General features: G+C 53.0%; 1 protein-coding gene across 1 annotated transcript; it reads left to right on the top strand.

Annotated features, from left to right (window-relative positions):
• Nucleotides 1-521: 521 nt before the first annotated feature.
• LOC142473042 (coenzyme Q-binding protein COQ10 homolog B, mitochondrial-like) lies at nucleotides 522-12,184 on the top strand. Its single transcript, XM_075580194.1, is given in 6 exon segments — nucleotides 522-673; nucleotides 7,680-7,832; nucleotides 9,519-9,649; nucleotides 9,652-9,710; nucleotides 10,588-10,689; nucleotides 11,599-12,184. Coding segments are annotated over 6 exon segments (690 nt in total). The 5' UTR covers nucleotides 522-593; the 3' UTR covers nucleotides 11,764-12,184.
• Nucleotides 12,185-12,433: the final 249 nt, after the last annotated feature.

Genomic DNA, 12,433 nt, shown 5'->3' with positions numbered 1-12,433 from the left:
CTACTCATTCGTATAATAGTTATATATGACTTTCTAATTGCCCCATCTGTCTGTACAGAACCCACATTAATAATAATATAATATTAATTAATATAATAATGTCTCATGATCCCCCCCCCTGCCTGTATAGAACCCACATTAATAATAATATAATATTAATTAATATAATAATGTCCCATGATCCCCCCCCCCCCCTGCCTGTATAGAACCCATATTAATAATAATATAATATTAATTAATATAATAATGTCTCATGATCCCCCTCGGCCTGTATAGAACCCACATATGCAATCATGGAATAATATAATACTGATGAATATACTAAGAATACTATTTCATGGGATCCAGCAACGAGGCGGTTAACAGGAGGCCGGCCGCTGCTCCCCATTGTGACGTCCGCAGCGCTAGCTGGGCGGGGGAGGGTTACTTTGTATCAACTGGGGTTGACGTCACAATGGGAGGGGGATAGGCAACGCCCCCCCCCTGCTACGCGGCACTGTGACGTCGGCGCCCGGGTGCATGACCTTGTAAGGTAGCGGCGGAGCAGCCGGCTCATTCAGTGTTAGGAAGAGAAGGGAAGAGTTACCGCAGGCATGGCGAGCTGCTGCAGCAGGAGAAGCCTACCGGTCCTCCGGGCTGTGCTGAAGCGGGCGAGGAAGCAGCCAGGGCTCCGGTAAGGAGATGTGGGGGGATCCAGTAGATCCGTGGTAGGAGATCCGTAGTAGATCACTAGTAGGGTCCCCTCTCTACCGGTAACACGTTATAGCTGCTGCAGCAGGAGAAGCTTACCGGTCCTCCGGGCTGTGGGGAAGCAGCAAGGGCTCGGGTAAGGAGATGTGGGGGGATCCTTGGTAGTAGGAGAGCCAGTAGATCCTTGGTAGGCGATGTGGGAGATCCTTGGTAGGCGATGTGGGAGATCCTTGGTAGGGGATGTGGGAGATCCTTGGTAGTAGGAGAGCCAGTAGATCCTTGGTAGGCGATGTGGGAGATCCTTGGTAGTAGGAGAGCCAGTAGATCCTTGGTAGGCGATGTGGGAGATCCTTGGTAGGCGATATGGGAGATCCTTGGTAGTAGGAGAGCCAGTAGATCCTTGGTAGGAGATGTGGGAGATCCTTGGTAGGAGATGTGGGAGATCCAGTAGATCCGTGGTAGGAGATTTAGGAGATCCGGTAGATCACTAGTAGGGACCCCTCTCTACCGGTAACACGTTATTGTTCATAAGGTTGGAAGATGCTGTTGGTCTTGAAGGGGGTTGGCACGCCTCAGTCTCTCCTACCCCCCACCTCAGTTACCCCCCACCTCAGTTACCCCCCCCCCCACCTCAGTTACCCCCCCCCCCCCACCTCAGTTACCCCCCCCCCCACCTCAGTTACCCCCCCCCCACCTCAGTTACCCCCCCCCCCCACCTCAGTTACCCCCCCCCCACCTCAGTTACCCCCCCCCACCTCAGTTACCCCCCCCCCACCTCAGTTACCCCCCCCCACCTCAGTTACCCCCCCCCATCCTCAGTTACCCCCCCCCACCTCAGTTACCCCCCCCACCTCAGTTACCCCCCCCCACCTCAGTTACCCCCCCCCCCCCCCACCTCCGTTACCCCCCCCACCCACCCCCCCCCCCTCCGTTACCCCCCCCCACCTCAGTTACCCCCCCCCCCCCACCTCAGTTACCCCCCCCCACCTCAGTTACCCCCCCCCCCCACCTCAGTTACCCCCCCCCCCCCACCTCAGTTACCCCCCCCCCCCCACCTCAGTTACCACCCCCCCCACCTCAGTTACCCCCCCCCCCACCTCAGTTACCCCCCCCCCCCACCTCAGTTACAACCCCCCCCCACCTCAGTTACAACCCCCCCCCCCACCTCAGTTACAACCCCCCCCCCCCACCTCAGTTACCCCCCCCCCCACCTCAGTTACCCCCCCCCCCACCTCAGTTACCCCCCCCCCCCCCACCTCAGTTACCCCCCCCCCCCCCCACCCTCAGTTACCCCCCCCCCCCCCACCCTCAGTTACCCCCCCCCCCCACCTCAGTTACCCCCCCCCCCCCACCTCAGTTACCCCCCCCCCCCACCTCAGTTACCCCCCCCCCCCCTCAGTTACCCCCCCCCCCCCCACCTCAGTTACCCCCCCCCCCCACCTCAGTTACCCCCCCCCCCCCCCACCTCAGTTACCCCCCCCCCCACCTCACCCCCCACCCCACCTCACCCCCCACCCCACTCAGTTACCCCCTGTTGTGTTGCATGTCCTTTATTTATATAGCGCCATTAATGTACATAGCGCTTCACACGTGACAATCATATAAATGGCAATTTAATACAAATAACCGGTCATGGGAATAAGGGCTTCAGACATTGAGGAAGGGGGGGTCACTGCTCCGGGGAGCTTGCAATCTAATTGAGGAGAACCATTGTTTTTTTTGGGGGGGGGGGCGTTTATTTTAGCTGTAGTCGGATTTTTTGTTTGCAAAACGAATGAACTAATGTGAGATGTTATCAGTGTGTGCTGGGGGTTCCCTGAGTGTGTGCTGGGGGGTTCCCTCGTGTGTGGGGGGGGGGGGTGTTCCCTGAGTGTGGGGGGGGGGGGGTGTTCCCTGAGTGTGGGGGGGGGGGGGTGTTCCCTGAGTGTGGGGGGGGGGTGTTCCCTGAGTGTGGGGGGGGTGTTCCCTGAGTGTGGGGGGGGGGGGGTGTTCCCTGAGTGTGGGGGGGGGGGGTGTTCCCTGAGTGTGGGGGGGGGGGGTGTTCCCTGATTGTGGGGGGGGGGGTGTTCCCTGATTGTGGGGGGGGGGTTGTTCCCTGATTGTGGGGGGGGGGGGTTGTTCCCTGAGTGTGGGGGGGGGGGGTTGTTCCCTGAGTGTGGGGGGGGGGGGGTTGTTCCCTGAGTGTGGGGGGGGGGTTGTTCCCTGAGTGTGGGGGGGGGGGTTCCCTGAGTGTGTGTGGGGGGGTGTTCCCTGAGTGTGTGTGTGGGGGGGTGTTCCCTGAGTGTGTGGGGGGGGGGTGTTCCCTGAGTGTGTGGGGGGGCTTTTCCCTGAGTGGGGGGGGGGGGGGTACTTTAGGTTAATGACGGTAAGGGAAGGAAGTTATATAATACATTCCTGCGTGTCTCCTTTAGCTAATACATGTGGGACTGAGTCACACAATCTGGGCGTATGTTTAACTACTTAAGTGCCTCAGTGTCTGCATTGCAAGCTATGAGATGACTCTCTTCTCTCTATTTCCTTTCTCCCCCCTCTCTCTTTCCTTTCTCCCCCCCTCTCTCTTCCTTTCTCCCCCCACTCACTAACCTAACTCCCCCCCTCAACATCTTTTCCTTTCTCCCCCACTCTCTTTCCAATCTCCCCCTCTCTCTTTCCTTTCTCCCCCCACTCTCTTTCCTTCCTCCCCCCCTCTCTCTTTCTTCTCCCCCCCTCTCTCTTTCCTTTCTCCCCCCCTCTCTCTTTCCTTCTCCCCCCCTCTCTCTTTCCTTTCTCCCCCCTCTCTCTTTCCTTTCTCCCCCCCCTCTCTCTTTCCTTCCCCCCTCTCTCTTTCCTTCCCCCCTCTCTCTTTCCTTTCTCCCCCCCTCTCTCTTTCCTTCTCCCCCCTCTCTCTTTCCTTTCTCCCCCCTCTCTCTTTCCTTCCCCCCCTCTCTCTTTCTTCCCCCCCTCTCTCTTTCCTTCCCCCCCTCTCTTTCCTTTCTCCCCCTCTCTTTCCTTTCTCCCTCTCTCTTTCCTTTCTCCCCCTCTCTCTTCCTTTCTCCCCCCTCTCTCTTTCCTTTCTCCCCCCTCTCTCTTTCCTTTCTCCCCCCCTCTCTCTTTCCTTTCTCCCCCCTCTCTCTTTCCTTTCTCCCCCCTCTCTCTTTCCTTTCTCCCCCCTCTCTCTTTCCTTTCTCCCCCCCTCTCTCTTTCCTTTCTCCCCCCTCTCTCTTTCCTTTCTCCCCCCTCTCTCTTTCCTTTCTCCCCCCTCTCTCTTTCCTTTCTCCCCCCTCTCTCTTTCCTTTCTCCCCCCTCTCTCTTTCCCTTTCTCCCCCCTCTCTCTTTCCTTTCTCCCCCCCTCTCTCTTTCCTTTCTCCCCCCTCTCTCTTTCCTTTCTCCCCCCTCTCTCTTTCCTTTCTCCCCCCTCTCTCTTTCCTTTCTCCCCCCCTCTCTCTTTCCTTTCTCCCCCCCTCTCTCTTTCCCTTTCTCCCCCCCTCTCTCTTTCCTTTCTCCCCCCCTCTCTCTTTCCTTTCTCCCCCCTCTCTCTTTCCTTTCTCCCCCTCTCTCTTTCCTTCCCCCCTCTCTCTTTCCTTCCCCCCTCTCTCTTTCCTTCCCCCCTCTCTCTTCCTTCCCCCCCTCTCTCTTTCCTTCCCCCCCCTCCTCTCTCTTTCCTTCCCCCCCCTCTCTCTTTCCTTCCCCCCCCTCTCTCTTTCCTTCCCCCCCTCTCTTTCCTTTCTCCCCTCTCTCTTTCCTTTCTCCCCCTCTCCTTTCCTTTCTCCCCCTCTCTTTCCTTTCTCCCCCCTCTCTCTTTCCTTCTCTCCCCCCCTCTCTCTTTCCTTTCTCTCCCCCCCTCTCTCTTTCCTTTCTCTCCCCCCCCTCTCTCTTTCCTCTCTCTCCCCCCCCCTCTCTCTTTCCTCCTCTCTCCATTCCTCTCTCCCCCCCCTCTCTTTGAAATCCGCTTTATTGGCATGACAAAAGAACATTTCAGTATTGCCAAATCTCTCTTTCACTGCAAATCCTTTTTTCGGAAACCCGCCCCTCCCCCGCATCAACCTCGTGAGCCAGTCATGTGAGGGGCAGACCTGCCCCCCCCCCCCCCCCTGAGGTGGCAGGACTCCGACTCCCGGCGCCACGCCAGACCTGTTAATGTTTAACGCCCGCTTGCGCCACGTCCAGGTGACATCGGGCGCGTGATGGCGGGTGCGCGTTGCAGACTGGCACGTCTGCGCGGTTATTTTTAACCTGCGCTGGCCCGCACCGGCAAGCTTGAAGTATGCCGCTGGTCGGTGGTGCAGGGTAACCACCACTCCCTTAGCCACCAACTCCACGTACTGCTACCCTTTCTGTTTTCATACATATTTTATTTTTACATCTACCCCAAGCTATAAATACTATATGCAGATCCTTAACCCTAATAATGCCACAAATACTATATAGAGATACTTGACCCTAATAATGCCTTAAATACTATGTGCAGATCCTTAACCCTAATAATGCCATAAATACTATATGCAGATCCTTAACCCTAATAATGCCATAAATACTATGTGCAGATCCTTAACCCTAATAATGCCATAAATACTATGTGCAGATCCTTAACCCTAATAATGCCATAAATACTATGTGCAGATCCTTAACCCTAATAATGCCATAAATACTATGTGCAGATCCTTAACCCTAATAATGCCATAAAATACTATATGCAGATCCTTAACCCTAATAATGCCACAAATACTATATAGAGATACTTGACCCTAATAATGCCACAAATACTATATAGAGATACTTGACCCTAATAATGCCTTAAATACTATATGCAGATCCTTAACCCTAATAATGCCACAAATACCATATAGAGATACTTGACCCTAATAATGCCTTAAATACTGTATAGAGATACTTGACCCTAATAATGCCTTAAATACTATATGCAGATCCTTAACCCTAATAGTGCCATAAATACTATATAGAGATGCTTGACCCTAATAATGCCTTAAATACTATATGCAGATCCTTAACCCTAATAGTGCCATAAATACTATATGCAGATCCTTAACCCTAATAATGCCATAAATACTATATGCAGATCCTTAACCCTAATAGTGCCATAAATACTATATGCAGATCCTTAACCCTAATAATGCCACAAATACTATATAGAGATACTTGACCCTAATAATGCCTTAAATACTATGTGCAGATCCTTAACCCTAATAGTGCCATAAATACTATATAGAGATGCTTGACCCTAATAATGCCTTAAATACTATATGCGGACCCTTGTTGGCCCCTTTTTGCTGTAGACTGGGTCATTGTAACTTGATCCCACGTGAAGTTCCCCTGTAATTAGCTTCAGGGAACAGACTGGAGGTTTTTCCCCCTGTTCCTTATCCGGCTCCTGTGACTCATACAATGGAAATGTGAGTACTTCGGGAAATACCAGGCATTGCTGTGTTCCAGGTTTCCCTGCCCCCCTTCTACGTGTGTAACCCTTTGCGGCCGCTCTTTAATTGTATTGTATGTATTGTATGTCTTTATTTATATAGCGCCATTAATGTACATAGCGCTTCACCGCAGTAATACATATCATATAAATAACAGGTCATGGGAATAAGCGCTTCAGACATAAAAGTAACATTAAGGAAGAGGAGTCCCTGCCCGAGGAGCTTACAGTCTAATTGGGATAACGTACAGGGACAGTAGGAGGGAGTTCTGGTAAGTGCGTCTATGAGGGGAAGGGCATTCCAGAGGTGTGGGGCAGTCAGTGAAAAAGGTTTAAGGCGGGAGAGGGCTTTAGATACAAAGGGGGTAGAGAGAAGACATCTTTGAGCAGAACGCAAGAGTCGGGGTGGTGCATAGCGAGAAATTTAAAAATAAGTGTGTAGCTACATTTTCCTCAGCGCTTCTTTATTTCACCTCCCACCCGCCGCCCTACAAACTAGCCCAAAATCTAAATGGATGTGGCTTGGCGCCTCTCGCTTGGGGGACATTTGGACCTCCCCAGAACCTTCTGAGACGGTTGAAGTGACGCATGTTCCCCAGATATAACCCGTTTTGTAGTCCGCATGGGGGGGAGGGAAAACCCCGCTCTGCTGGCTGTAGTGGATTAAGTGTGGCCGAGTGGTAGCAGTTCCCGTGTGGACACTCTACTGCAGGCTTTGGGCCTTTAAATGAAAACCCAATCAAACCTGTTGGATTTTTTTTTTCTTTAACAACCCTGCCTGAGTGCCTGCCTGAGTGCCTGCCTGAGTGCCTGCCTGAGGTACCTGGCATTATTTTGGCTTGCCGGCGCGGTGTGTCACACGGGGGGGGGGAGGGAGGTTGTTGGACAAACGCCATAAGATAGGAGCTGGAACTGCTTCAAACCGACTCGCCGGTCCGCGTCCTGGAAAACTAGATTGTCCCCGTTGCAGGCGGGTGCGGCGCCTCAGGACGCCCGCTCCCTGCGGCTTTACGCCGCCTTCTCTCCGTGAAGGTGAAATCCCGTCACCTCCCCCCCCCCCACAAGAAACACCATTCCCCTGCTCTTCAAATATCTCCCCCCCCCCCCCCCCCCACCAATAGGCCAGTTATTGGGGAGCAGTCTTCTGCCAGCTCCGCAAGAACGCAAGGCCACGTCCTAACCACTACATCATGGAGACCCCCCCCCCCCCATGGTGTGGTGGCTACTTCATGGGTTCATCCAAAGGGTATACGACCAGGTGCCCCTATATGGAGGAACGCCTCACTCCCTGCCCCCTATTAGTTGAAGCTTGAAGGTAAAGGATCCCTGGGTTTGGGGGGGGGTTACCACCACTTGTATTTTCTCTTGCATACAGCCGTGCAAACATATCCAGTATAAAATTATCTTGGCTTATAATAATCCACGTTGTGGAGCCTTCCTAAAGGGTGGCCACGCGCTTGTAAGCTCCTGTATCGCGCAATGACCGAGTAACTGCAGTGTAACTCCTTTTAGTATTGACGTGTGTGCCACGTGTTCCGAGCTGCTTCTGATGTGTCTGTGTGTCTCTCGCTTTCAGGCACCTGAGCTCCTGTGGCATTCTGGCCACTCCGAGCACAAAGCCGCCTCTGTCCTCCTCGCCGAGCCTGCAGCAGACACGCAGCTTCCTGAACCTCGTCTCGCCCCTGCTCGGGAGCAAACGCATGGACTATGCAGAAGCCAAAGTACTCGGGTAAGTGTGGGTCATCCTCTCCAGCCCGTGTCTCCCCAGTGCTGGATGAAGCCTCCCCAGTGATCCCCCAGGTCCTGCGGTTACAGCCTCTCTTCTCCACGTCGCTCCCACACATTCCCTCATCCCATCCTCTCTAGCCCGTGTCTCCCCACTGCTGGTTGAAGCCTCCCCAGTGATCTCCCAGGTCCTGCGGTTACAGCCTCTCTTCTCCACGTCGCTCCCACACATTCCCTCATCCCATCCTCTCCAGCCCGTGTCTCCCCACTGCTGGATGAAGCCTCCCCACTGATCTCCCAGGTCCTGCGGTTACAGCCTCTCTTCTCCACGTCGCTCCCACACACTCCCTCATCCCATCCTCTCCAGCCTGTGTCTCCCCACTGCTGGATGAAGCCCCCCAGTGATCCCCCAGGTCCTGCGGTTACAGCCTCTCTTCTCCACGTCGCTCCCACACACTCCCTCATCCCATCCTCTCCAGCCCGTGTCTCCCCACTGCTGGATGAAGCCTCCCAGTGATCCCCCAGGTCCTGCAGTTACAGCCTCTCTTCTCCACGTCTCCCCACACATTCCCTCATCCCATCCTCCCCAGCCCGTGTCTCCCCACTGCTGGATGAAGCCCCCCAGTGATATCCCAGGTCCTGCGGTTACGGCCTCTCTTCTCCACGTCGCTCCCACACATTCCCTCATCCCATCCTCTCCAGCCCGTGTCTCCCCACTGCTGGATGAAGCCTCCCCAGTGATCCCCCAGGTCCTGCAGTTACAGCCTCTCTTCTCCACGTCTCTCCCACACATTCCCTCATCCATCCTCCCCAGCCCGTGTCTCCCCACTGCTGGATGAAGCCCCCCAGTGATATCCCAGGTCCTGCGGTTACGGCCTCTCTTCTCCACGTCGCTCCCACACATTCCCTCATCCCATCCTCTCCAGCCCGTGTCTCCCCACTGCTGGATGAAGCCTCCCCAGTGATCTCTCAGGTCCTGCGGTTACAGCCTCTCCTCCACGTCGCTCCCACACATCTTCTCATCCCATCCTCACATCTTGGTTGTCCTGGTCTTTTAATCTCTCTTGGGATCCAGTCGAGCACCATCTTTGTCAGATTGTCATTTCTTCTTGCGATACGTCCAGCCCACCACCATTTTAATTTCTTCCCCCTGGTAGTGACGCAACTTATTTAATTTTTTTTTGGTTTGGTTTCGAACCCGTTCATTCTTTTTCCTGTCACTGGGCAATACCCAGCATGCATCTCTCATACTTCTGCATTGTCTGAAGCTTCTGAGTTTATTTCGCATTTAGGGTCCACGTTTCACACCCATCCATGACCGCTGGAAGAATACATGGGTCAACCTTTCTTCTTGAGACCAATGGAAGGTTCTCTTGAAATATGGTCTTGTTTCTTCCAAAGGCCCCTTCTCCCATCTTACTCCTATTTATTTACACCCCTCCCTCCCCCCCCTCCCCCCATAAATAGTGGTAGAGAAGTGGACACATGGCTTATTGACCTAATACTCGTTGAGTGGAGTTACCCTTCCAAATTTGCCAAGAGTGGGCGTTGGAACTTCATTGCTGGGTCATCTTCACCCCATGGGCAGCGGAGCCTTTGACACATTGCAAAACCCGAACAGGACTACTACCCCCCTGCGGCTTCAGGAGTTGACGTCTCGCCCCATTTTTTTTTTCCCCTCCCGCCTCAGGTATTCCGTAGAGCAGATGTTCGACGTGGTCTCCAACGTGGAGGACTACAAGATGTTCGTGCCCTGGTGCAAGAGCTCGAAGGTCCTCTCCTGTCGGAAAGGGATCACCAGAGCAGAGCTGGAGGTGGGCTTCCCCCCATTGTGGAGCGCTACGTTTCCGAAATCACGGTGTTACCCCAGCACCAAATCCGGGTAAGTCCCTCGTCTGGAGCAAGGAGAACTTTTGGGGGGGAGCGGGACAAGCAGCTGGAAGTGAGAGATTCTGTGACTAAGGCACATGGTATAGTCATGGGGTGCTCAACTCCAAGACTCAAGCCTCTTCCCCCCCGACTGGGTCACCTGTGCTGAAGCGGGGATATCCTCGGGGGAAGGGGGGGGGTGTGTTGAGGACTGGAGTTGAGCACCTCTGGGATAGTACTTTCCAAATGTTTTCTATTTGTTTTTGCCCCAGTGCTCTTGTCTAAGTCGCTTTAAAGGCAGCCGCACAGTCGGCCATTTTTATAACCCCCGTATAAACGTCATGATGTCTCGAGGACATCAGCATAAAATGAATAAAAGCATATGGTGTTTAAAATCGGTGCAGCGCCGACAGGGGTTAAGGGTTGCCCTGCAGGACTCTGGCATAGAACCAACCGTCCTGCTGACTGTCTTTTTTTGGATCGGCTGGGTGTGCGCAGTTAAAAGTTGGCAGACGCAATGCTTGGCATGGAAAGAGGGGGGCGGTGGTTCCTCTCCAATTGGCCTAAACCCTCACACCCACCCGCCACACCCCTCCACTGTGCAAAGATCACATTCTGGAGCCAGTTTCGGAGACCCACGTCCGCACGCCACGGATGCGGTGTCTCTGCGCCCACCCGCGATCTAATCCGAGACTAGAGCACTTAAGCTGTACTTGGCAACACCGATCGGGGCTGTAGCGGCATTTAACCCGGTCTACCCAGAAGTTGTTCATCGTAAACTAAACCACATAGCGATAGATGCCAGGGAATAATAAATAGGTGGGTAGTAATGTGGACCATGGACACCTCCGCCTTGCGTCTGCGTTAATAACCCCTTCGTTCTTTTGCAGGCCGTCTGTAGAGACGGGAAGCTGTTCAGTCACCTGGAGACGCTGTGGCGGTTCAGTCCGGGTTTAGTCGGACACCCCGATACCTGCACCCTGGATTTCTGTGTGAGTATCTTCCATCCGGCACCTGACGTGTCCTGGGACCTGTGACTGTTTATATAGTCTGGTACGCGACGGGATAAGTGTCCGCACAAAACTGTAATAAGTAGGAACGCCACTGCTTTTCAAGTGGGTGAAGACTGGGGTGCCTCCCACGCATTAGATTGTAAGTTCTGCAGGACAGGGACTTGCGCCTCACACATCCTATGTTCGCTGCTATACCAAAGTAATGTCTTGCCCGCACATTTGCTTTTTTTGCAGCAGTCGTGCACTACAGGAGTTGGGTTACACTCTGCAAGAATAGGGCTACCGCCTGCATCTCCACATAAGAGGCGTCGGGGTAACCAAACTCCTCCAGTGCATCAAGGCTGCAAAACATACGTGGAAACTCTCAATGTATTTACTTGCCAATATGCGGGCTAGATCCGGTTCTTCCATAACGGCACCGCAGCGAACATGGGTTTTCAGGCGCACGTCCTCTCCTGCAGAACTTACACTCTAATGCGTGGGAGTCACCCACTCTCCACCCAAAGGCAGCAAACAAGACTTCGCGGTGGTTACCAATCGGCTACGAACGGGCGTTAAACTTTGATGCCCCATCTCTCCCTAACTTATATTTATTTATTTTATACAACTCAACCCCCTTATAACGCTGCGCTTGGGGTCCAAAGAATCACGTCGCGTTATAAGCGGATCGCGTTAGAAATAATGTACCATTGTGTGCGTTGTACAACAAAGTATTTAAGACACCAATAACCGTGTGGTAAAGTATTCATAATTACGATAAATTGGGAGCCACGCGCACACCGCGATATAAGCGGATCCGCGCTGCAGTGGACCGCGCTATAACGGGGTTGAGCTGTATATTTTTATTATTAACGAATTAATTTTTTTTCCCCCCTCTCCTGCTTTCAGGTCTCCTTTGAGTTCAAGTCCCTCCTGCATTCTCACTTGGCCACGGTTTTCTTTGACGAGGTGGTCAAGCAGATGGTGTCGGCGTTCGAGAAGCAGGCCGCCCGGACCTACGGCAAGCGGGCGCTCCCGCTAAATGCCGCGACGCTGCGGGACGCCACCCAGTGACCCCCCCACCCCCCCACTATTTGTATGAACTTTTTAATACCGACGTCCTCGCCGCTCGACGGGTCTGCTCTGAAGGGGCACCCTTGGAGTCGTGTTACCCTGTATTGGGACTGGACCAGCCAATTTCTCACTTTTTTTTTTTGGCGCAAATCTGGTCCGTATTTATTACTATTTAACTGGAACGCCTTCAAAAGATGTTAAATTATTATTATTTTTTTAAAAACCTTGGGCTATTTAATAATACAGATATGTTTTCTGGAAAACTGACCAAAGACATTAGTTTAAAAATATATATTTGCTGGGACCTTTTTTTTTTGTATACACCATGTATAATATATTCAAGCTGCCTTTCAAACACGGTTGTAATATATATGTTTTAGGCTGTTCTATTTTTGTTTAGAATAAAAAAATATTGACTTTTCACGGGATTTTCGTGTTATATGAGGACTCGTGACTAAAACCCCCCACGTTATAGCTATATCCCAATAGTGTGTGTGTGTGTGTGTGTGTGTGGCTACAAATAGGACAAACCTCGGTTAGACGATGTGCGGTACTGCCAGGCTTGGCGGCGAAACGCAGCGGGTAGAAGCTTGGGAGTCCATATGCAAGCGACGCTGTTGCAGCCATTACCCAGAATCCTCGTCTGCAGCGTAACCACTGTATAGACTCT

The sequence above is a fragment of the Ascaphus truei genome, chromosome 23, assembly GCF_040206685.1.
Source record: "Ascaphus truei isolate aAscTru1 chromosome 23, aAscTru1.hap1, whole genome shotgun sequence".
In the NCBI taxonomy this organism is placed as follows: Eukaryota; Metazoa; Chordata; class Amphibia; order Anura; family Ascaphidae; genus Ascaphus; species Ascaphus truei.
This window is presented reverse-complemented; position numbering and strand designations above follow the sequence as displayed.